The 27331-nt window shown below is 36.7% G+C and overlaps 1 protein-coding gene across 6 annotated transcripts in view; it reads right to left on the bottom strand.

Annotated features, from left to right (window-relative positions):
• Positions 1–27331, bottom strand: part of EPHA7 (EPH receptor A7) — a 166196-nt gene that overhangs the window by 98312 nt on the left and 40553 nt on the right. For all 6 annotated transcript variants that reach the window (XM_014263537.2, XM_005518215.3, XM_088053480.1 and 3 more), the window contains 2 exons: positions 13549–13704; positions 12352–12687 (listed from right to left, as the gene is read on the bottom strand). In XM_014263537.2, coding sequence (XP_014119012.1) covers positions 12352–12687; positions 13549–13704 — 492 coding nt within the window. The remainder of the gene's footprint in view (positions 1–12351; positions 12688–13548; positions 13705–27331) is intronic.

Below are 27331 nucleotides of genomic sequence, written 5' to 3'. Positions count from 1 at the left end.
TTTATCACTTTGAGATTAGCCCATTACAGTATTTTGCAAGAAGTCAAATTTTATAGACCTCCTGATCTATAAATTTACCTCAGGAGACTAGGTAAACTTAATCTAGTAAAGTAAATGGTGCTAGAGTTGAGAATGGCATATGAACACATGCTTGTCCATACTGTTAAGTCTGTTAGCACACTTAGCTAGTTGGCAGAATTCTGGCAATCTCAACACGGGAACACTGTTTTGAGCGAAAATAAGTTAACTTATTTTTGTAAGTTTATAACTGCGAGCATGAGCCCTGACATGCCAGGAACAGCAGATGAATCCTGATCTCTTTTGAGCAGGCTTAGCTTTGGCAAACAGGGAACACCCATTAATTTCTTTAAGAGTCCCACAGCCTTTCTGCTGATATCTCAGTGGAGTTTGAGCTATCAATTTAGATCTATAGATTGCTAAATGGGATGGGACATGTCTGCCTGAGAGATCACCACCACCATCTCAGTATAGGTCTGAAAGGTAGTCTCTCTGGAGTACAGAATTTACCCTCCAAAGAACTGTGAATGTGTCAATATTCTGAGAGCCTGGGGTACCAGCTAGGGAGAAACAGCTCCTAAGAGCTTGGTGAAGAGTTCACTTTCTCTACTTATTGCTCATTGAAGGTTATCTGACTGTAATTGTTCTGTGCCACTGCATGGCTGATCAAATTCATTTTTTTACATGGAAGGTTGTAACACTGACGGGTGGCCATCACTGCATTACTGTAGGCAAAATAAGCTGTAAGGCACCTGCTGCCCTCCTAATGGGGACTATTAACTAGCATTACAATAAAAATAAAACACATAACATGTGATAACAACATAACAAGTATTTTATATTTTTAAAACATTTTTAACATTAAACTATGAACTGCAATCAAGTGAAATACCCCTATTTTTAGGACACACTTGCATATGAATATCCTCAGTAAGCACCTTGGTTAATTCAGTCCCTGGTAAACAGCTTCAAAGAGTCTTAATAACATGAATTACTAATAAGACAAGCAAATTATTTTTTAGAGTTTTAATATCCAACAGACAAACTATTTTAAAATTTGTTTGCTTGCTTAGTGTTTTCTTGAAAATAAATAAAATCATGTCAATATTTAATGTTAACATTGTGGCAGAAATTAACATTGGCATATGTGGAGGGTAGGAGGAAGAGGGCATTCAAGCCATCAACTTTTGCCAGTTAATTTAGGTGGCTAAATAGGGAAGGTAATCTAACGCTTCCTCTGTAATTAAGGACAAGTCGATGCACAATTCCTAAACTTGGCTCCTGTTCCAAATCACTCCCTAAAGAAACCTATCAATCTCCACTGACTACAACAATGTAAATATCCACCAAAGATTAAAACGCTAATGTTTAATGCCAACATCAAAGAGCAGAACGTTTAGCCCTAAAATACTACATGTGATTAACTCTACACAATGTAAAGTGCAATGACACTTTTCCCTCTTCATTATCAGTTAAGCTGCAATACAAAAAATTAGAACTAAGGGTGAAATTTTGATCTCAGCTACACAAGGGAATATTTGGAATAATTCCACAGGAGGTCCACAGAGACACATCATTACTGTACTGGCTCTGAAATATCAGCATCCAATTCCTCATTTCACAGCCATGATTAGAGGCTGTATGAACTTAAATAGACTCTTTAGCAAAATAAATGGCGTTTCTCTACATAAGCATCAGAGTTTACTAGCTTTGAATCTGCTCTGCTGACTCAGCCACTACTGCCTGATAGGAGCTTGGGTGCTATGGAAAATATGAGCTCTCCTTGATGCATTAGGAAATGGTATTCTCTGAAAAATAAAAAAAGAAACGTTTAGGCAACAGACAGACAGAAAAGGTCAAAAGGAGAGATGGCAAATAGATCCATCAGCAGACATGAGATGGCAGATACAGAAACCGAAGGGTCTGATGCTGCAAATACACACATACGAAAGAAAACACCAGATTCAATGGAAAATTTTGTACAAGCTGTTGAAACGCAGGTAAGAGTTTAGGAAGGGTCATACAAAGCAAAGCTAAGAATCACAGTGACAGAATCTCATCCCTAATCTTAAACTTACTTAAGAGGAAGTGAAATCTGTCTTAAAAATTCTGAAAAATACATTAACAGGACAGAGAAAAGAGTGATTAAAAGGAAATTGAGGTACATGTAGGTGTGTGCGTGAATGTAAATGTGTGTATCTGTCTCTCCCTCTCTTTTTCTTATATAGCAGAAACAAGATGGAAGTAAGATATGAAACATCCCATTCTGCACTTCTAAGATTTCTTGTATTATATTAACACTGGAAAAATTTGAGCAGTTCTGCAACTATTTTTTCTTAAGATTTTCTGTGTTTCTGCACATGTTGATTCTCTTGTCTCTCACACATGATTTACCTCATTCAGTAGGGAATGAGGTCTTTATCGACCCACTGACTACAGGTAAGATCTTAAGATTTCTACCTCTCTATCAAACATAGTTAAAAATGGTCAAAAACTGTTGACAAAGGATAAAGGAGGTGAAGGAAAATTTTCCAAAGAGATATGGATTTAGCATGCTCACAGAATCTTTGATGTTTAGAAAACTGAGCTAGAAATCACCTTTTCTTAATTAGTATTAATATTAAAATGGTCTAAATCATACAACTTACAACACTTGCTGTGAAAATTTAAATATAGAAATGAAAAACAGCAAGTCAGGGAGTTTAAAACTACAGCTATCACTAAAGTCTTACTTATTTTGCAGGCTGCCAATACAAAGAAACGACCTTATGGAAATATAAAAAGCAGCTTGTTATAAGCTCGAATTTAGGACATTTATATTGGTCCTTCAATAAGAAGATTTCTGTGTCATTACCATGAGCATGATTTAGTTGTATTATGTTCACATGTAGACACCATTATGTAACACTTAGCTCAGACAAATGGCTCTGTTCTTGATCTTTCTTATTCTACTGTAGTTAATGACCAAATATTGTTAAAAATTGGGACACTAATTATCTGATGTCGACATGTTATGGATAATTAAGAATTGCTCACTCTGAAGCCATGCTAATTGTTTTTCACATGTCTCCTTCTCTCGTCCTTGTGTCCTCAACAAGGCAAGTAGCTACAGGTTTATACGTACATCTCTGTCACGTACTTTGTCACAGAACATACATCATCCTTTCTGGCTCATCCCCGATTAATTTTGCTGGCTTGCAGCAATTATCTCTCCCTTTGTGACTGACCTCCTGGTAAATGGAGTGCATGATCACTGGGCAATTTTTTCCTGCATATTTTACCACTTAATTGATCCTCGTTGTCTGACCACAATAGAATATACTAAATTTAAGTCATAAAATGGTTGAAGTTGAGAGGAAGTGGCAACCATGTTTTAGCAATTGTAGTTGACAGCTGTAAAAATCAGATCTTGATAATGTTCTCTCATTTACCCTATTACTTGGATCAGTTGGTTAAAGCTGTTAATGATCCTCTTGGATCAATGTCGTTTGCTTGTAGCTATAATTTACAGCATTGGTGGATTAGTACAGATGTTTTCATAGATAGCTCTGCATCATTCCACCAGATTGCTGTCTGCATCAAATTTGCTTCCATTCATCACTAACGAAGCAAAGAAAAAGATAATCAGCATCTCCTATCTTAACATTAACTATTGAACTTGGGATAACACTTTTATTGTCGTCAATTCGCAGCCTTCAACCATGGCTTCCTCAGTAAATTGCCCTGGGAGTTCTCTCTAGAAATAGAAGCAATTAGGTATTTTGACTGTTACAGGGGAAGACTACAGAAATGCTTAACTGAACAAAACAATACATATACTGAAGAGTAGTAGATAAAACTATTCTGTTATGAATATGCCCTATGGATTCAGGGCTGGTTCTATCACATACAAAGCAGAAGAAATTACATAGGGCAGCAATGTGTCAAAGTTGGCAAAAATTGTCCAGACTATTAATTGCTGAGACTATTCCAGTACCTGAAAAATCTGCTGACACCCATGGGTTGTCATAGCGGGTAAGTCAGCAATGCTCTAATAAGGGAGATGTCTCCCCTTCTTATTTTTCCACTGGAATCAGAAAGATCATACCCAGCTCTTCACAGAATTTGACTATCTTCCCCCTTTCCTGAAAGAGGTGAAACATTTGTTCTTGGGCCATTAATACTGCCAGAAGGCCATGAGCCAGAATAGGAAGACTTGTATTTTTCCACTGAGGGCCCATTTAGCCAAATCTGTTTTTCCTTCTAAAAAAGGAGGCTTATTGGCACACACAACAAATATAAAATAAGTAACTGAATAAAATATGATGTGCTCCAAAAGAGAAGCAGCACAATCTCTGGCTCTGTTTCTAAAGAGAATACATATAAAAAAAGGGAAATACACTGCCTTACATTGCTGGACAATCCTAGATGGCATCATTTAAGCTTAATGAAGAGACTTTTTTAGCTCTCCCTTTACAAGCTACCTTCTCTCTTCTAAAGATTTCCACAGGAGTCTAATATTTCAGAAGGTTGGCTCCATGCCTTGCTGTCATCAAATGCTTCACTATATAGATGTTACAGTCTCAGACTTTTGTAATTCACTACATTCAACCTTAATTAGGATTTCACATTTGGTAGCACTTATGCACTTGCATAGTGCCTTTCAACAGTGATGTTCATTTCTCACTGAAAAAGCACCTGAGCACTTAAAGGGTTTTGTTTGTTCTAATAACAATGGCCCTTGAATTCTTCAAAAGGTCTGAAACAAACAAACAACACTGAGTTCAGAGTTCCTACTGATGATGTCCTGCACCTATTTATATCCGGCATCCAGTTGCCATACTACAGTTCACAGGAAACAGTAAAAGGAATATCTGGAGATGTTGTTCTACTCTGAAAATCGAAAGTCTGTGGACCTCTTTGGTTATCTGTGGATACTCTTTGCACATAAGTTAATTAGCTGCTCTAGAATGTGTATCACCAAGTATAAATACATCAAGTGATTTTTTTTTGTCTTTTTAGTGCAGCTATCTTGAAAGTCTTTGACACTAGCTGGGTCATAACAGAACTATGCATTGAAGTTCCCAAAAAGTATAATAAAGTGCAAAGAGCTTCTACTCCATTGAAAAGAACCTGTGCCCATGAGAAAAAAAAAAGTAACTATGGATGAAGTGAAAAAAGAAGCCAGGCATATATATGAGGGTTTAAAAACTTACCCAGCAGGTGTCACAAGTAGAGCTCTTTAATTTCACAGATCTTTCAGAGACTGGTCATAGACAGTGTGATGTTAAAACATACACTTGCTTTTTCAAATCAGGATTAATTTTTCACCACTGTTTTTATGAACACAGTTGGTTTAACTCATAAATATTGAGGAGATAGCTGGTCCATGTTTTTAAAAGAGAAAAGCGGCTCCTAGTCTTTAGTGGACATCAGTAAAGTAATCCCTCTTTTCTGTGTCTACATTGTACTTTATGGTTCTCATTTTCTTCCTCAAGTATATAGTTTTTTATTGTGCAGCTGGTGAAATTATTCTTGAGTAGTGTACATTAGACCATGGTGACATAACCTGCTTTTTCAATAGCTCAGTGCACAGGAAAGTCAATAGCCCTGCGGCTGTCATGCTTCTCTGAGCAGGTTGCCACCAAACATTCAACATACATAGCTTAATCAGACCATTTCTAATTTGGAGCTCTGTTTCTGTGAAGCTGAAGCTTTACTTTATCTTTGTGTAGTTACACTAGAGTGTAGCTTCCCATTCTTTTCACTTCTAACTATTGTAAAACTCGCATAGTCCTTATAGGGGAAAAAAAGAGTTTCTTAGCAAAAATTATATCTGTTCCAAAAAAGCTTTTATGATACAGCTGGACAGGCAAGAGTTCTGACATCCATTTAAGAAAAAAAACAAACCAAAAAACAAACCCCAACAAAAAACCCCAACAACATATTTTTAGTATGCTGTACAAAAAAATCCAAATTACATTCAGCCACAAACTGATGTGCAAAACCCCGACACAGTCAGACTCAAAATGTGATATAAAGTTAAAATTTCCTTTCAGGATGACAGAGAGCCCATTGCTTTTGTTCCTGTGTGTTCTGATAGAGCATGAGGTTCAAATCCTGCTCCTATTGAAGTCAATGACAAAGCTTCCACTGACTTCAGCGGTGCAGGATCAGACCCTAAGCAACACAGTTAGCATCTGCTTGCTTTTTATCTCTCTTATCTTTCAGTGAAAAATATTGGAACAAATTAGAACTAAATAATAGGAAAAAAAAAGGAATTAATATCAATTAGCTACTCTGTAGTACATTTTCTTATAAAACATACTGCTTGTCATTCCAAATCTTTTGTGTATATACATGTTCTGTGTATGTATATAAAATGTCATTGAAACTCTCAAATATATGTGCTGTACCATGCCATATTACATCCTAGACAGATGTTTCCTTCTCTGCGAAACTCCTGAAGAAAAATCTAACATTTAATAACCTAATAATAATGCCCCAACCTTGCAATTCTGTAGTATCTCTGTAACCTTGTGGATGTCACAATATTAAATATGACCTGATACAATCACTGAACGAACAAACTGCTTTCCCTGATCTGATGTTATTTGCTATACAGAGACTAAAATTCTTATCAAGTTTTTATCCATCAGTTTTATTCAGGTATAAACTCAGTTATCACCTCCTGTAAAAAATTCTGTGATATTAGTTCAGGGTAATGTGATTGCAGATCAATAGGCAGTCTTAACTCCACAGAAATAACCCAATCCATTCTTTTAATGAACTGAAAAGACATCTAAAAAAGTAGAATAGCAACTATCACATGCAACTAATTTCTACTCTCATTTTTCCCTTTTTAGTTGATGACCATGGAGTGCAGAATATTTACACAGATATGCTCTCTGCCTACTGGTCTAGGAAAAAAATTTTAAATACTAAAATATATCTTAAATATTATTAAGAATAAGCACAGATATCCATATAGCTCCCATTAAAAAAATAAGCAAAAAAAGGTAACCCAAAATACCGTCATCATCACATATATGTTTCTAAAAACCCCAGTTTAATGAAAGCATTTAGTGAATATTACATTTGGAAAGTGACCTTCTGTAAAATAATTCCCCCAGCTCAGCAGGTGGAACACATTTGGTAAAAAGAAAACATTATTTTTATAATCTGAATTCTTTTTACATGAGGCATTGCTTTCCAAAAAAAAAGTATTGATGATGTAGTCATATCAATGTGTGAAAACTGATCTACAGTCGGACTTTTGGAGATGAAGCATAGCTTGAGAAGTAAAGTCATTAGCAGGAAATAGCCAAGGAAACCTATAGCTAAAGGAAGTCCACTGAAATGGGAAAACATTGAAGAAATGTTAAGTTGAACACTGAAGCTATTTGTAATAAGCTGTCATGTAGCACCAGAAGTGAACATTGGATGGAAGATGCAGACGAAGGTAGATTAAAACAACTTGGTGGCAGTATGGGAAGAAACCAAAATGGCCTGGGGAAAGGAGGGAAGTGAGAATAGACTAGAACACTGAGGTCATAGTGACTGGGAAAGCCGCAGGCATCAATCTTCTTGATTGCTGCCTCTGCTGGGGGACAGTTCATTGCTGAAGAAAAGTCAGGCTTAAGTGAGACTGACAGGGAACAGGAAACAAATAGATGGTGAGTAGTAGAGGATATGAAAGAAGAGACTTTAAAAAATGAGTAGGGATAATTGAGAGCTGGGGAAAAAAGTGTAAAGAAGAAAAGAAAAATTTTAAGCAGCAAGAACGAAAGGAGAATGTAACATGAGAGAATGTGAAGTGTCCCTCTCATTTAGAAAGACTGCAGAATTACCTAAGAAAGGCAGAACCCATCCCACAGATTTGCATTTATGCATTCAGCCATTTCTTCTTGTCATGTAAATCAACGGTGCTGCTGCTAGTAGTCATGATTTAAAGCATGTAATGGTTTTTACAGTTCAAGTTGCTGGGATAATGCCAATTTGAAGAATTCGGCTTCCTTTATTTTTTTTTTAACTGTGAAATTTGGGATCTGCTTTTTTTTGTAGGAAAAAGGTCTTAAAATTGAACTCTAAGATGTAAAAATGGAATAGCAGCAAATCAACACATACAAAGGAAATTGTTACTAAAAAAGAATGTTTTTCAAGTGTAAGCCTTGATTAGGGAACTGAATCAGGGTTTTTTAACCACTTGAAGTTGTCAGCATTAAGTGCATCTGAAGGCACAGCATGACCTAAGAGTGCTATGGGGCACCTTTCTCTTGCTGTGAAGAAGCAGCAAGCATTAGCAAGTGCTCCCTGCACAAGAGCAATGAGTACATTTAAGGACAGTTATTGGCATTACATTTTAACTTCTGTTTGTCTTACTTATGGTAATAAGGCATGATGAGTGTCCCCTTGGATATGATTTTTTCTTTTCAATGACTATAAAGACAATATAAACTGGCTCAGGACACAATCTTAAATTTTCTCAAACCCTGATAAATTTTGGTATTCACTTAAAATATCCTAAGTTTTATCAAGGCAAGGGTAGGTTGGGTGTATATAACCCTTTACCAGAGGTAAGTCCATTGTTCATTCAGGTAAGGTTCTAGAGGAAAGGATGCAGAAACACAGTTTTAAAAACATACTAGCTTTGCAAAAATGTCAACAGAAAAATTATAAAATTGTTACTGAAGCATATTTTGTAAAATGCAAAAGCATGAATGCTGAAATACAACAAATATTCATCAGCAGTGAAAGCTACCCAATTTCCATTCATCTTCTGGGTGTTGTATGGAAAAAAAGTAAAACTTGGGAAGGAATTTGATGGATTAAAATGAATGACCAGTACAACTGAAAGGGGAATCTTACTAGGGAAGTGGTCAGTTTCATCTTTGGTAAAAACCCATTCAATAAGCTTGCATAGGCAGTGCTTGTTGGCTGTTCACCAAGTGCAGTTCTTTAGTACATTTGTTTATTGTAATGAGAGCTTAGTCCCATTCAAATCTGAATTCTACAAGGATGCCGAGGTTCTCATCATAGATCAGCCTGCAGTACTGGGATGACATCCTGTATTCTTTATATGATGCTGGATAGGCAAGATATGAAACAAGATGGTTTACTCCTGGGGCACTTAGTGTACTTAATCTTGTCAAAAAAAAGAAAACAAAGGAAAACCAAAAGCCTCATGGTTCTTGGCTGAGGCATAAAAATATGCCATATGACAACTGATAGCCTAGTCACAAAGTATTTTTAAAACAAGGAATGAATAGCAACGTGTCATACATGTATATATATATAAGTGATGTGTAATGTACCCACTTGCAGTCATTTTATTGTGTTATTTCTACAAATATAAATAGTTTTTTATCTACCACCTGGCTCTTTTATGTGGCATGATCTCTTTGTCTCATCAGAAGCTTGTTACATGTGGGTGAAGAAACACTGAATATATTCTATAACCCCATTCTTTTATCAATAATTTCCTGTTATCATTACACAATGATTTGAATTTTGTGACTACAGCCACAAAGGAACAATTCAATTAAACCAAAACTACAAAGGGAAAACCTCATTGCAATCCTCTGTGCAACTGGTGAACCCAGTAATTATATATAGCCACCTATTGTGTTAGCATAATAACATGTGAAGAAGGTTTAGTTAGACACATTTACACACATAAAAAGCAATATGGGCATAGAAAAAGTCAGTTTTGCCAGAAGTATAGAACAGTCACACAGGAACAAATGAGAGCTGCATGAATCCTAGTTTACTTGGCTATAAATAAATCCAACATTTTCTTTCTCTCCATGGTAAAATAAAAGAGAAACACAGAAGCATTACAGTCTCCTTTGAGCAACCAGTCTCTTTCTGTTCAATTATAGTCATCAATCTGTTCCACCTAAAATATTTTCCTCCTTAAGAAACCAAAGAAATCAGTATTAGGATCCAAAACATGCTGTTGCAAAAATAAAGTAGAAGAGGTCTTTCCTTTTGCTAAATGCATTTTTTTCTGAACGTCTGTATTTTCTTTAATGCAAATTTTGTAATTCTGTGAAAAAAAAAAAAAAAGAGCTGCATTTATGTGGCACTTCTAATCAAAAAATCTTGAAGAGTTTGGTAAGGAAAAGTGAAGGTTACCTTCATTTTACAGAGAAAACTGCAACAAAGAGCTTAAAGCCTTTTTTTTTTTTTTTTTTTCCCCCAGATCTGTCCCCTACGTATATTCCTTTTAGATGCCAAATAATTGGAATCCTTTAAGTCTTTATATTCAGAAGTGCTAAACAGGCAAAGCTTCAGTTGTACGCTTTCTCTAAGCAGTGTCAAATCTTGGGAAATGCTGGTCTGTGCATAATCCCACAGTAAACTGGAGAGGAGGGAAGGAACAGAGTCAGATCTCCTGCTTCATGGTTTTACAAAGCTTGTCTATGAGGCTGAAGATTTTTTGATTAATTTAAATCTTTAGTACAGTCTAGATTTGTCTCTAATATAGTTATATTAGAGCTATAAAAACTACAGAGCCAGCTATAGTTTCATTAACATCTCCGGGCTTGATGTGAGGATCATTTCATAAAATCACATAGCTTGTGTTACTTATAAGATAGCACAGGATAACCATATTTTATCTTCTGGCCTAATAAAAGCCTTGTAAATCCATGACTATGACAACACAAATAATGAACTATAATGTGTTATCTTGGGGAAAACACAACAAACTTCTGATTAAGGCTTTTTCATCTTCCTAAGATGTGATACTAGCCACTAAATTGCACTGTTTCTTCCTTTACTCTGTGTGCCACTGAACCATCAAAGCACATAAAGTAAAGCCAATTTGATTCCACTAAACGGGAAAAAGTCCAAATCCTCTTCTTCATGTGATAGTTCTGTACAGCCATCTACAGAGAGCAGAACACTGTCCACCTGTGCATATTTAGAGAATTACTCTGAAGATGAAAAATCAAGGTGTCAAAGTAATATCATCTGTGGTGCAAAAATAGTTTCAGGGTAAGTTTTCTGTGCTTAAAATCTCATCATAAACTTCAAGAACTGAATGAACACAGAGACCAATCCTTTCAGCCACAGAGATGGATCCAAAATAATATTAAATGCGCATTTGGAATCCATGAGAGCACTATAGGGAGATTAGATATCCCATAAATACTGCAGCCTAACTTTAACAACCATATCAACTGTCCTAAACTTGGGGGGAGGGAAGAAAGGTTTTGAACTAAATCTCTTGTCCTTTTTTTTTTTTTTTTTTTTTCCAGATGACTATCTTTAAAGTACAAAATAACTACAGTTTTTCCTGTTTGTTCGTTTAACCTATTTGGTGAGTTTGTTCTTAGTTCAAAACATTACTTTAAGGGGATCATTTCTACTGCACTTAAAAAAAAAAAAAAGAAAAAAAAAAGCAAGCATGATTCACAGTCACTGAAATTTCCTCCAAGATATAAGTATAAAGTATCTTTTAAAATACTAGTCAGCTGTTGTTACAGGAAGCATCACATCAGTTACTGAGTTTATACTTATTTGACTTATTACTTTACAGCATTTCTTCAAAAGCCAGATCTTGCAAATAATATTCAGTTTAAGATTATCCAAATTACAAAAGGTTAGCTTTATTACCCTGTCTTTAAGACCACAGCACACCATTGCCTGTAATTTTATCAACAAGCAACTCACCAGTTCAGTAACCTAAATCTGAGAATTCTTTTTTTTCATTCAGCTGCAGACAACTAAAGCCCTTTTTTTCCCTGGGGTGATATGCTGGTTTGATTTTATTTCCCCTGACATTTCACCTGTCAGATTATGATAAATAGAAGAAACAAAGAATAATCATCACATTCTCATTGCATCTCATAATCAAATATCTGGAAATATAAGATAAATCAGAAATATTATCCTGAGGGAAAACATCAACACTGAAAACACTATCAGAAATCCGAATCATCTTCCAGTGACCTAGGACTCCCATACGTGTTTAAAAAATTTGAAAAAGAAGTCTACATAGAACTGTCACATCTATTTTTTTACCTTCAAATACTAGGGAATTAACTATAATGAAGTAAGAACAATAACAGCAAAAAAAGTTCCTAAGTTAGGAAATTCTATTTAATAGCAAAGCTGTGCATCTTCTTTAAGTCTTTTGTGAACGCTTTCTGAAAGCAATCCTGAGGCCAAGAAACAGGTCAGGTTATCCTGAAACAGTATAACCTCAAATTAAATAGCTGGCAAGGTGAAAAGATTAATGAGCCAGAACACACCAAACATGCTTCTGATTTATTGCATCTATAGTTTGCATGTTCCAAATTTCTCTCAGTCTCAGAATGTTGAGATTCATAAGTGATGAAAACTTACCTGCTTGGCCGGTAGTAATACTGACAGCTGCAAAAAGCCTCTGGGAACGACTCAAGTCAGAAACCCCATTCACAGCTTCAACTTCAAACGTGTAGTTAGCATGAGCTAGCAGGTCCATGACAGTGACATAGTTATCTACTAATCCAGTTTGCTGGGGCATATATCCAATGTTACTCCCACAGGGAACGCACTCGCCCTGCTCCCAGCTGCACCTCTTGCACAAAATGCGGTAGGTCACATCACTTCTTCCCCCGTTGTCAGCAGGAGGACTCCACTCCAAACTCACAGTAGTCTGGTTGATATTGAAAATTAGATTCTGTGGTGCAGATGGAGGTCCTACATAAAACACAAAGAAGTCCAGGGTAATTACACAAAACCAGAATGGGACACACAGGTAGCATTTTAATTACTGAGACAGAAAACAGTTGAAGCATTTTTCTTCACATAAACATTTCATTATTTTTAGTACAGGCTGCATAAAAGCTTTCTTGAACTCATTTGGTAAGAGCTTTATTTATTTTCCATTAAGACATCAGAATAACAATTGTCTGTATATTTACTGCAACTGATTTTAGCTGTTTCTCTTCTGTGTAATTAAAAGGAATGGTTAATATACCTTAAAAGTTCTCTTTTACAGGTTTTCCAAAAATGGGATTTGTTCATCTCTACTAAATGCACAAGATGCATCTATTCTTTTGTTATAAGCTCTGATATGATTTACAGATTTTTAGTGATGTTTCAGACTTAGGAGACTCCACTGTTTGAACCACGAATCTGTGTAGGCCAATCTATTTGCAGTTAGGTTAAGTCAGATCCAATTACCGTTCAATCAAAGTGCAGCTCCACAGAGGTTACTTTTCATTTTTTACATTACTAATTTTGGTATTATATCACATAATGCACATTTGTCTACAACAATTTAGGGAGAACTGGGCCTGTGCTGTATCTATTACAGTGAGTTATGCACTTATGCAACATGCAATGTTTTCCAATGCTGTATCAAGCAAACTTGAAAATTATATTTATGCTGATTCTGTATTCACTGTCAACCCTTTTTCCCTCTGCCTTTCAATTTCTTTTACCATTGCAAATGTACTTTTCAAACACACAAAAAGCCAGACAAAACTACTCGCTGCAAGTGGCTGCACCTGGTTGGTTAAGCAACGTCCTTTACTATTAAATTCATGACTCACTCACTTGTGCATGCGACATATGGTGGATCAGAAGGTGCTCTATAATAGCTATCTTCACAGTCGCATCTGGAGGATCCTTCCTTGTCAGAGAAGCTGTGAGTAGGGCAGCGGGAGCACTGCAGGTCTTGTGAGGAGGATTTGTAGAACCCACGGCCACACGCTAAAGCAGAACAAAACAAATGAAGATTTAGATTTGCATGGACTTCTATCTGATCTCTTTTTGTTTCTGTCACGTGAGGTACATATTTCTGTAAACATCTAAACTGCCCATTCTGCTATGCTGGCTCAAGCAAGATAAGCTCACAATATCTTTTTCTTCATATGATGCTGTTAATGATTTTGTGGCATTTTTATGAGTTCAAGTGTATACTGTATGTACCTCAGCAGCTGGCAGTACAATATTTTAAAACAGCAGGCCACATAAATACAAGAAGCATCTGTTTTTCACCAAAGAAAAGTACAATAATGGTGTGAAATATCTGGATGCCTGCAATATGCCTAAACAAAAGGAAAACTCTGTTGAGATCTGCTCTAAGGCCACTGAAGTGTTTATGGTATCTGAACAAGTTGGTTTGGAGCAAAATTTATTCTTCCCTGATCTCAGAAACCCAAAGAAGCTGTAACCCAGAAGCAAACCCTGATCCTAAGGAAAGAATGAGGCATGAACATTTGTTTAAAAGATGGCTCTCGTAGGAACACAAAGAAAGAGGAGGAGAGCAGACAGCATAAACTGCTCAATTGTTCACCCTGTTTCACATAAAGAGATAAGTAGATTGAAATTAACTTATTGAAACTTTCAAGAAGAAGACAAAAGGTAGACAATAGAAAATATGCATCTAAGAGAATTTCTTGCTTTGGTATGCCCACTGTGAACCCATGAAATTAAAAAATGTGTTGGGTTACAACACTGATGTTTAGAAATACTTCTTGAATCTACTGCCATGGTTCCCAAGGCAGAAATACACACAAAACAAACCTGCCATTAGACTTGCAAGCAGAGCACTGCAACCTAGACAGCCAGCTTAAGAATGTATAAACTGTGAGAACTGAGGGAATGAGGAAGAGGGAAGTGCGGACCAGACAACACTAAAACTGAAAACAGATTAAGACTCAGTTTCAGCACTGAGGTTACAGGCAAACCTACAAACACTGTCAACATGCAAAACAAAACACAAAAAGTTCTCCAGAACCTTCTAATAAAGCAGAGGTATTTTCAACCAGACTATTTAACTCCATTTTTTTTTGCCTTCCAACCCTAACAGACAGTCTAACCTTCTTAAGCCACCACCTGTATGCAAAAGAAAGGGACAGCGGGGGAAAATTTGTACTGGGTATCAAAATATTAAAGCTAGTTAAATAGTCATTCTGTATTCAGAAGGAGAGAATTTACTTTGGTTACACTCATATTTGCTTGGATATTTTCTCAGAACAGAAGCGCAAAGTATCAAAAGACACTGATATTTGGAACAGTTATTTCAGTTGTCTGATACTGCACTGATGGAAAGAGCATGAAAACAATGAACTTTATCCAAAGCTCACTAAGTCAATGAGGAGTACCTTTGACTTTAACAGCCTTTGGACTGGACTAAGTCATATTAGTCTGATTATTTTAAGCAACAGAGAAAAAAATAAATGCAGCAATACTTAAGACAACAGTAGATTAAAGCTGATGAATTACGTAAATCAACAGTGGATCACACCAATAGGAAATTCAATGTTTCTATTACTCTATCAATATATTGTTTTTTTAAGAAAAATATGCTTAAAATTGCCATAACATTTAGAGTTTGTTGTTTTGTTGTGCTGAAAAAAAAAAAACAACCAGTGGATGGAAGCTAAATTATTTGGCAGAGCCAATTAGCATGCAAAGCTTGTAGCCTTTGATTCTGACAAAGGGGCACAAGTTTGCATTAGAAGAAAATCTAGTCCTGCTTATAAAATATGCTATAGCATGATTGTGCCACAGTAGCTATTATACAAGCTATTTAGAAAAGACAACAAAAAGAATGTTGGAGAAGCAGTGTAGATAAACATGACCTGTGAATTCATAGCTGTGGCAAATTAAACTCAAAATTATCCTTTTATACCTTCATCCAAGCTTGTTTCAGAATTTTCTGACCAAAGCACAGAAAAGCTGAGTGGATTCGTATGCGTGTACCTTAAGACATTTAAACTTCTGTCCTCTTTTTCTAGTACTTGCAATAGAAATGCAGCTAAAATTACCAAATAATAGTTTCCTGCCTTTCTTAAATTGTCATGTTCCTCTTATACCAAACAAAACACTGGACAAATACACCGGAACTTCCAACATGTAGTCCTCTGCAAAGCAAAGAGCAACTTAAAAGGCAAAGATCCCTACTGTGTTTCCAGTCTGTCCTTCTCAGCGGGGAGCTTAACACGGCAAAGATGCAGAGAGTAAAATAAAGATTTCAGACAGAAATAACAAAATGTAAACAGAAAACTCCTTTTCAGTTTTGGTTTGTTGTTTTTTTTTTCCCCGATGACTTGATCAAGACATTTATATGCTTAGTCACTCGCTATTTAAAGTAAGTGTGCATTTCTTATTAGAGTTCAAAGGGTCTGAGTGTCTGTGACTAGTTTACATGACTGAAAGCCAATTATTCTCCCGCACAGCAGAACACAGGAGGCAGGTTCAGGCATTCATATCATGCTACCATTCCATTAGCTTTTTGTCCACTAAGAGGCTTGTGACGACATTTAATAACCATCCCTTTAACTTATAAATCCCAGAGATATAAGGGGCAGAATATTCCAGAACTGAATTTTGTAACAGTACGAGAATACCACATTTAGAGAGGATTTAAAAAACTTTGCAGTTCTTCAGAAAGGAGGGTATGCACAGCTGTACACTGTAATTGAAGGTACTCATTGAAGGCATACAACTAAATTATTCACCCAACTTTCTTCATAAAATTAAATTTCTCAATTTTTTTTTTTTTCAGGCTAGCAGTAGAACACTTCTATTGCTTAAAAACTGGGGACCTGTGGGTCTTTCTCTGTTCTTAACACATACCATTGTCCTTGAAAAGAAAATTACAACTGAAAACTCTACTAACAGTGTTGCACAAACCACTTATGAAGGTGTGAGAACCTGCCAGTCAGCTACACAGATAACAGATGGGAAAGAATCATTCAAAAATACCGGTTTGATTTTTTTTTTCCCCTCCCTTTTCTCCTCCCTTGCCAAATTGCCACAGTGGACTCTTTTATTTATGAGTAATTTAGTTTTGTTCTACACTATTTTAATTCTACATATTTTGATTCAATTTAGTTATTCATGTAATATTTTAAAGATTACAGGGACAGGTGGTATAAAATCCTCACTGCTGTTACCTCTATAAGGAACATTAAAAAAATGTTAATTGTAAAAAAACAAAAACAAACACATTAGTCAAGCAACAGTCAGAGTACATGCAAATCTAAAGGTGATAAATAAAGATACTATTTCACAAAAGTATCTCATGGCAAAGCTTCAGGCAACTCAAATGGCATTTGATCACATCCATTTTAATATTTCATTTCATTAGTACAGGAAAGCAGTCATTAGCTGCACTGCTTCCCTATAAAGGGAGCCTAAATTTTAAGTCAAGGCACAGAACTCAAGCAATGACAGAAGATATGCAGGGGCATATAACTGGTGAGACGGCACTCTGATGTTGTAGCTCTAATCCTCATCATTGCTGATCTGATTAAAACGTGAACTCAATTTGATGTTCCTCAAGCAAGTTAAAATCCAGCAGTAGATTCGCAACTGAAGGGCTCCTGGGGTATTATAAGGTATTATAAGAGGCAGCACAGGGGTAGGGAGAAAGGCAAGAAAGGCAGCACAAAATACAATTCTCTTCCATTCACTCTGTTGTGTCATTTACAGCTGCTAATTTAATAGACCAGCTCTTCCCAGATGAAGCTCCTATTTTGTTCAAATAGCTACTCTAAAGTCTTACATGTAACTGACAGCACAAAGACACAGAATAGCCCCTACCTGCCTGACCTCAAGCAGCTTAAAGCAACACAATTAGGTTTTAATTTTTTCCCCATATACTACAAAATCAACAATAAATCAGAAGAAAGTCTTGCTTCAGCCAAGGCACAATTCTTCGCTTAGTATCTTAGCCTCTAAACCATTAGGGACTGTCCATCACTGACCAGTTCCTTGGACTTGTTCACTTGTCTGCAACAGCCATGGCTGCTCCTCAGAGCAAATCTTCTCACTTCCTCCAAGAAACAGAGGTTTTTCTTGTTGGGAAGCTGGCAGAGCTCCAGTGTGAACTACAAAGACAGTGCGAACAAAATCTCTCGGATGAGAGAGCTTTCCTGGAGTTGGGGGTTTGAGACTGAGGAAACGCTAGAGAAAGAAGTACGCTATTCTGGATGTACACAATGAAAGACCCTCCAGAAAACCATACCAGCAGTCTTCCTGGGTTTGGACTAAGTTACTTTCTTCTGGTACATCCAGTAGCACTCGGCTGAAACAAGGCTGTACCGTGACAGTAGGGCCTGGCACAGGGCTGGGCTGTAGCATCAGCACGCAGTGCCACTTGGAAACGTGTTTAACATATGCCACTGCAGTCAGGGCATTCACAAACATTTTCACCCAGTATGTTTGGTATCCCTTAAGGGACTACACAAATATTGTAAAGAATGGAATTTTGCGAAGCCAAAAGTAAATAATGAGGAATTAACACACACTAACAAGAAGTGTGATGCCACATCTGTGGCATAAGCTGCTGACTGCACCTAATGGAGAAAAAAAGCAGCTTCTCTGCTGTGAGCTCACCAAATGCTTTAGTGGCCTGCTAGAGATCAAATAATGTATATGTTTATTTTCATATTTATATAAAAAAAAAAGTCAAAGGACTTCTAGAGAAGGGAATGAAGGCAGATGTAGAGGGCAACAAACACTACCCTAGAGCACCACTTGAGGGACAGGAGAAAGGAGAACAAGGATGTGTTAAGTACTATTAATTTTTATGTGGCCTTTTCACTATAAACACTATGAGATTTATTTTGTGTCTAGGATAGCTAGGGAATTTAAATTGGGAGCAATGATGGAAATGCAGTGAGGGCTATGAGTGACATATGTAACAATTGATGTTTATATAAGCAAAGGAGAAAGAATAAACAGTTATAGGGCACTGACACATTAATCAAGAAAATTATTTGCTACTACAATAAACAATTAAAAAAAAAACCCAAAAAACCTCAGTTTTTCAAACTGCAAGGCTTCTTGGTGGCTTAAAGGCCATACAATTGTTTTAGCATGTTAGACACTTGATTGAACATGGCTTTTGATAATAACTTTTGAGTTTATATGAAAATAATTAAAGAGTTGGATGCACTAATTACTGCTTGATCCCATTATAAAAAGTAGACTGGTGTAAGAGGATAAGAATAAAGATGACATGCTGTGCTAGCAGAGCAAGAGAGCTTGTCTATTTACTCTGGTTTGCCCTCCATTCCCTGAGCTTGCCATCACTAGTAAGCCTTTGTGGTGTGACAGTTTTATGCACACTAAGATGCAGCTAATGTTTAAAAAAACAACACTTTTCCAAAGTCTGTCAAAGGATGACAAAAGAGTAATTACAGAGTTTAAACAACATCAGTATTACCTAGGAACTTGGGGTACCAGTCTGTTCCCACTGAGAACCATAGCAAAGTGACTGCTCATCTTGGAAGGGCTCAGGTTTCCCCCCAGTTTCCTTTCTCTCTTCACTTGAATAAGTTATAATAAGACCATATTAAAAGTGATCCTATACATTTCATTTCTTCCTACAAGCAGGAAGTAGAATTTGTTTTATATCTGTGTGGGCATAACTCACCATTTTTGTGATTTGTTTTCCATTATCTTAATCAACTCCCTACCTTTCTACCTTCTCCAAGCCTGAGAAAATTAAAGAGAATTCAGCTAACCTTCTTTTCACAGAAATGATGTATACACAAAGAGTGCATGCAGATGTTTCCTGGATGAAGTTATGCAGCTGCAAAGACTTTATTAATTATAAAATGCAAAATGGATTGTTCTGTAATTGAAACTCTCTGGGGCTTGGATACATTTGAAAATTAACATACATATATGTATGGCCAGGACATAGATGGATGCTGTTAGATTATTTATTACAGATGGATATTTTAGCTAATGCAGAAAATAAAATGACCTGGTCTTTCTCCACTGGAGCTTTCAAATATTTGCTTCATATTAATGTCTATGGTTCCATAACTCAGGACTAAAAGCACAGCTTGCAGGAACAGTACTCCCACAGCTAGTGTTGCTGACCTCATCTACGATGGACAGGTCTAGAATCTTTATTTTAATCCTATTGACAGTGCCTCAGTGGGAGTAATTATAACAGTCAGCCACAAATCCAGACCTCCTGTCACTGATATATTAGGGTTTTTCACAACCAAAATGAGCAGCAGACGAGGATAAAAGCAACATGGGGTAGCGATTATAGCAAGATTTGTCAACCCCCTTCTGTATTAACCTGCTACAAACACATGACAATTTGGCATGGGAGACATTAGAAAAGCAAAGGCTTTAACCTTTCACAGTGTCAAAAATTAAAATTTTCAAAACATTTGGGGGGCATTGTTCTCTTATGAGATACTTGGCTGGCAGATCACATCAGCCAAAGGCACTTCTTAGCTGAAGTCTCTGAAAAGTTTAGATAAACTGAAAGAAGACCATTATAAAACAATTCCCAACTGCCGATTTCAATGTGAAATATTAGACATAAGAAATATAGTAACAAAAAGAGACTTTATAACCTCTGATCCCCTTTTCCAATAATTTGTGTATGTTCCAGTCATGGTTATGTTTGAAACTGTAAATTACTTTTATAGTGAGAGATGGCATCTGTTATGCCTTCTCTGGCACCTAATATATATTGTTTTATAAGGAGCTTAGACTGTAGTATTTTGTCTAACTACTATGCAATGCTAAATGTCTAACTGAAAAAGAAGTTTATTTTAGCTTGATTTTTAAACTGCAATAACATCTAAAGATTATTCATGTTTCAACAAAGGAACTATGTTGTATGTTTTAGTCAGAGTAAACCCAGGACTTTTAATGGTGCCTAAGCTATAGTGTGAATGACATATCTAAATAGGGTTGTCCCCTGGCTGCAAACCATCATTCACTGAATGTTTGTTGTTGCCTGTCAGGAATCTCTCAGACCTCATATTCATTCTTCAAGCCTGCTATGCCCTTGTTTTCCAAAATCCTGCTAATATCTTTTGAGAGATGTTCACATACTGCTGGTCATAGAAACAGAGACCCAAGAAAGAATGCTTGCTTGGTAGTAGTAACTTGCACTGGTTTTTCTGCTGAATGAAGCAAAAGCTTCACCTCTCTAAAAATCTACTTAAAAAAAACCCCAAAACCAAACAAAACAAAGCCCCAAAAGTAAGCATGTCAGTATATGTGTCTTTTTAACTTATCTAGCTGCAAAGAAACATAGGCACCAAATAGTACTCTGCTGTTTCCCTGGCTAACTTATAGACAAGGACAAGGTAATCAGATTGAAGAACATATCCTACAAATCAAAGAATACCCAATGTCACTATACTGTAACAGCAAAATTACTTTGAATCTAATCATTCCAAATCAGTACATAAAAGACTACATCTAAATGGCAATTAAAGACACGCTAGCATATTCTGAGGAGAATTAATTAACTGGATGAGTTAAAAGTTGTGCATTGAGGCTATGACATGTTTCTCTAAATTTTCAGTTTACAAGGATAAGGCATGTGTCTCTCATTAACATTCTTCAAAATGACAAATATAAAGCCACCAGGAAAATTGTAGGAAATTAACATGTGAGAGATAGAAAAACACTAAAAATGCAAAGGTATGTAACTCTGTTACTCTGTTACAGAGTTCTAAACTGAAATGTGAGTTAGAAAATTAACGGAGAAGAGATATTCTGGCTTTCCTGTTCATTCTTTTCCTATTTCTCCCCTTTTGTTCAGCCATGCCCTTCCCTCAAGATTAGGCTTGCAAGGTGCTTGAGTAGCTTCTGCTCAGAGTTGAGTGACAGCTCAACTCATTAGCCAGTTTGGGAGCAAATGCACCGCACTTTACAGGATGTGGTATAGGTTCGTTACAAAAAAAAAACACAAAAAAAAAACCCACAAAAAAACAAAGAACCATGCCTGAAGTATTGCCAGCAGTAGAAATTTTATCTGTCTTCCTCAGAAGGTTCTCAACCAGTCAGAAAATTAACAAAGAAATGCACTTGATTTGCTTATAGCTTCTGCATCTTTAGGTTTTGGTTATTGTTCCTTCCTCTTTCATTAAAATGGTAATATTCAGTCATAAACTTCGTGAAATTTTTACTAAAAAAGAATCTGTTAAAACTACAGTGACTAAGAATTCAGCAAATCTAAAATCACAAACCAACTTATGTTGTGAAAGTTATGATGGTCTGATAGGGAATTTGTATGATTACCTAACTGAGCAGAATAACACATCGCTGGATGCATCAGCAGACAACAGAGAACTGCTGCAACAGAAAGAAATTGGCTGTGCAAACTTGGATGTAAGTGGTCCTTTTTTTCTATACAGATATATGAAAAATTCATGCTAAATTTATCACATTCCTGTAATGATTTTTTGGTTGGGTTTTTGGTTTTTTTGTTTGGTTTTTCCACTTATATAAAATTCAATTGTAACAGCTGTAAGAAAATTTAAAAAAACAAAAACAAACAAACAAACAAACAAACAAAAACAACCCAGTGGTGATCAAATGAATACAATTGCTTTCATGAGATTTTTTTTTTAAACTTTTTTGCTTCCCTGTTCTAGGGGCATAGCTCAAACAATGAAGCTTATGCAACACTGCCACTTAAATAATACACAACTCACTGAGCTCATCAGGGACTTTTGACAGTGGTGATTCTGTGAACTGAACTCCTCTGACTTCACACAGGTTCTGAACAGCCATGCCTTGTCTGGCCATACACAAATAAACATTTTGAGGTGTCTAATGCACACTTGGGCTTTGATATTGCCAGTGTGCCTTAGGTAAGGTTTCCTATTGTTTCGTAAAGAGAATTAAAAACCTCAAAACAGTAATGAAAATAATGGAATTTGAGAAGGGGAAGGGCATGTAGTTTGGGTTTGCTTGTTTTCTAAATAAAAATACAGTAAAATCTGATCACTGACAAACCATTTGGAAAATAGTTTTAAAACAATTTGAAAAAAAATAATATTTTAATTTCAAGCCAACAAGATTTCCATGGTGTTCTGAGTCCTTTTACCTGACTTTCCAATGCAACAAAGGCCGTTGGAGTTAACAAAAAAAACTAACCTCTAGTACTGTGTTCAGTTCTGGGTCCCTCACTACAAGAACATTGAGGTGCTGAAGCAGGTCCAGAGAAAAGCAACAGAGTTGGTGAAGGACCTGGAGCACAAGTCTTATAAGAAGCAGTTGAGGGAACTGCAGTTATTTACCCTGGAGAAAAGGAGGTTCAGGGAAGACTTTATTGCTTTCTACAACTGCCTGAAAGAGGTTATATGGAGGTGGGGGTCAGGTTCTTCTCCGAAATAAAAATCAACAGGGCAAGAAGAAATGGCCTCAAGGTGTGCTAGAGGAGGTTAAATTTGGCTATAAGAAAAAAATTTCTTCACTGAAAAGGCTGCAAGTTTTGGAATAGGATGCCCAGGGAAGTGGTTGAGTCATCATCCCCAGAGGTATTAAAGATGTGTAGATGTGGCACTTAGGGATGTGGTTAAGTGGTAGATTTTGCTGTGTTGGGGTACTGGTTTAGAGTTGATGATCAAGGTTCTTTTCCAGCCTAAATAATTATATGATTGTAGGACATTAAAGATAAAAATGTACAGTGGAATCCAAAAGTACTGAGTACTAAGTAGGACTGGGTTTTTTCACTCTCTTATTGATTTTTTTTAAGAAACTCCATTATTTTAGAACCTTTTAGCCTCATTACCTCAAATCAAACAAACAAAGAGCGCCGGTCACACTCTAAATAGCAACCTTATTACACAGCACCACTCCAGCACAACTACGATATGACAATCTTTTATACAGAGCAGTGAACACGTCCCCTGACATAAGCATCTCTAATGCCTAGTAAGCCCCCCAAAGGCTCTCATTTCCCTTGCCAAATGAACATCCACAGTCTTGCCAGTACAGCTGTCAGAATCTTCTAATCAGAAAGTCACTGTGTTCTTTCACCAAAAGAACCTCACAAAACAGTTTACAAATATCTGAAAAACCCTCTCACCCTGGCTATCCTTATTCTCCCTTCCTGGGAGTAGCACTGAGAAACTTCTAGAAGAAACATGAACTGGTGAAGGGAAGATGCAATGACAGCTTTTCCGACAGAGTTGCTTCTAAATTACCAGCAGAGGGATGCCAGAAAGAGGGGTAAGTTTTGGTCTATCACTGAAATACATCTACCACTCAAGGAGATATGAGTGTGCAGTATCAAGGTTTCCAACTTGCCTTTCATCCTTCGGAGTTGTTCCTCAATGGACAAGTCCAGTGGCTGCAGGGGACAGATGGCTTGTGCTGCCCCAGGAACTGCAGATGCCTGCAGTCATGGTATTTCTCAGGCTGTCTACAGACTGGATCTGCCCCTCTGCTACCTTCCAGGAGAATCCATACCTTGACCTGCCTGACTGGCCCCATCCATGGACAGATATGGGTGGGACAGTGTTGGCTCAAGCCAGCTGGAGGATATTAGGCCATGTTTTCCTCCCCAGGACACCATGAAGGTCACCCAACACCTGCCTCTAAAAGCCTGACCGCTTGGACAGTCAATTTTGCTCAAATGCTCAAGGATGATGTCCAAAATACAATGTAAACACATCTATGCTGACAAAGGAGTTCCCCAACAGTAACCTACTTCTGCAAAACATAAAAATGTATTATATGGGCAAGATAAATCATATGTCACTAAAGCCTTACGTACAAAACCTTGTGAAAAACTACTGTAAAACTAAAGTATGCTGCTTTATTGGTCCCTCAGTTCAGTTTACTTTACAGCCATTGTCAGTGAAGGTACAAACACAGGAGCAGAGGGCTGCAAAATGGAGTGGACAGTGGAAAAGGAGTAGAAACACTCCCTTCAGCAACAATTTTTAATCATTAATAAAATGTAAAGTTAGCAAAAATATAACCTGAGTAGCTTCTTGTACTTCTGTGGAGAGAACAGCACTAAGCTTAATATTTTGTCTATGCCAGGTTTCCTCTTCACACAGATGATTCCCTCCAAAAACCTCCAAAACCCCAAAAACCCTGCCCTACAGCTCTCCAGATACAAATAAAATGGAAGAGTTTCCTATGAAAGCCTCATATAATCTGAAATCTTCTCATGAAATTATTTTGGGCCCTGTGAAATAATGAAGGTCTTTTTTGGGGAGTCTCAGATTTCTCTCAGTTCCTGGTTCCACGAGAAAGTTCTCTGTAAGGTTAATGGTGCAAATGGATCTGTTTTGTTTCTTCCTGAAGCTTTGAGACAATCAAGTTGTTGTGGATGTTTAACTTAATTGTAATGGTGCTTAATAATTGGCTGGCAAGAAATAAATCTGGAGGGCTTTCTTGTGAAATAGAATAGAAGCAGGCATCTCTATAAGCTTTCCAATTGAAATTAAGTTAAAATAACTTAATAACACAGTTTTGTTTCCTTTGGACAATGACCTACTATTACCATTCCAGGCCTCAATCCAGAAAAAAAATTTCACAGGTTTCTGTAACACATTCCTCAAGGCCATCATTATACAGCAGGCAAATCCATCCAAACAAAAGACCAACTTCTAAGAATCCACAAGAGAGAAATTACTCCACTTCAGAACAACAGTGCTATAGAATCTAAAAATAACTTTACTTGCATATCCTGGTCTCAAATATTTCTACATTTAATGCTGATTGTCCTACTTACTCAGAAAAAATATGCTAATGCCTTTGAATCTATTGTGGTGCTTTTGAAGGAACTTTAATGCAAAAAAGCAACTGTTCTCCACAGTTACATTTGGTTTGGAATGGGAAAAAACAGAAATGCTGCCTGAAAGGAAACAAAAAATACACTCTAATTTCTTTAAGGAAGGATTCCCTTCCAGGTTCACAGAAGACAATAAAAATTTTATCAGTGCATAGACTGGAAATTTCACAGTCTTTGTAAGAATTTAACTATAATCCTTTAAAATATAAATGGATTTAACCTCTTTATCAAAATATTAGAGTGTCAGTTTATTAAGAGATTACAAACACACAACTCCCCTTTAATGAAAAAAAAAAATAAAAAAGGGAAAGCATTACTACAGTAATTCATTGACATGACTGAATTGGAACAAAATACGAAGAAAACTTTGGGGTTTCAGTAAGCATGTGGTAAGAAAAAACATTACTAATTCTGACAGATTTATCTGTATCAGTTTTTATGATAAAACTCCTTGGATTCACACAATGCTTTAATTCCAAATACTACAGCATGAGTTGTGATACTGTGAAATGAAGTTGTCTTTACTAATTGCATAGTCTGAACAGAAGTGTGTCTTATAGCAGAGAGCATATCAAATCCGCCTGGCTGATCCTTATGATTTGAAAATGTCACTTTCTACTAAGCACAGAGAAAATAAGGAGGGGCAATAAAGTCGCTCAAAGATAGCAGCCATCCAAAAAGATAAAGAACACGCTGAGGAAAAGCAGACAACAGATTGCAGAGACAGAACAATCACAGATGGAGGCCAGGTGGGTGGGTCAAACAATTTTTTTATAAAAGGTTTATTTTCATATTTAAACAGTACCCCGTTGTGTAAATGTTCAGCAAAGAACTGATAAGAAAATGGATTTGTAAGTGCATTTGAACAAACAACATGTCTTACAGTCAAGAGGGGCTTAGTCATATATAATTAAGGGATAATGTGCATGGCTGAAGAGTGTATGATACTGCAAGTGATTAAACACCACTGCAAAACAAAGGAGCTAGATATCCAAGGAAGCTTTATGGAACCAGCACGAAGCAATCTCAAAACATGAACTTTATTTTTGTTAAGGAAGACAAGAAGATATTTAGCTAACCAGACAAAAGGTTTTTTCACTGAAAATGCTGTGCACTTCCAAGCTGCTTCTGCCACGTAAGCAAGGTAGCTAAGATTATCACACTTTCTGTTTCCGGGTACACTACTATTAAATTTAATCCTTTAAACCCCCAAAGAGAACAGCTCTGTGTACATGCAAGGCCCAGGTTCTCTAGAACTGTGCAACCATAGTTCTCTGCAGATTTCCAAAAACTTACTGGCATTAGTCAGCTGAGTAATTAGAGCCCTGAGGGCTTGAACCAAACCCACTGAAGTAATAGGTGTCTTGGACAATGGATGACCTGAATCATGCAATAAAGACAAGACAAACAAGGAAGATCAAAGGTGCACTGATACACTGGCATTTCATACAAAGACTGCAGTATAGACACATGACCAATCTCCATTGTATCTGCCCAGCTGTCAGGTATATTTTCAAGGATACCAATACTCTAAAACATTTACAAAACTTTTAAGGGTTTGGAAACTTAGAATTTCTATTTTTGGGGTTTCTTTATTATAATTTCTTATTTCTGTCTTGGGTTTCAACTTGTGAAAACTGAAAAAAAACAGAAAGAATGCCAATATAACACTAATGCATCCACATTCACATTTTTGTTTGGATGTAGAGTGGACTTTTGAAGGGATTTCTCAGTCATCCATGCTTACTGTGTTTTGAGTCCTATCACATAATCTCAGAGCAAGTGAACAGGTTTGTTTTCAAA

This window comes from Pseudopodoces humilis, chromosome 3, assembly GCF_049639895.1.
Source record: "Pseudopodoces humilis isolate 2021_Gansu_Grassland_sample_001 chromosome 3, ASM4963989v1, whole genome shotgun sequence".
Classification (NCBI taxonomy): domain Eukaryota; kingdom Metazoa; phylum Chordata; class Aves; order Passeriformes; family Paridae; genus Pseudopodoces; species Pseudopodoces humilis.
This window is presented reverse-complemented; position numbering and strand designations above follow the sequence as displayed.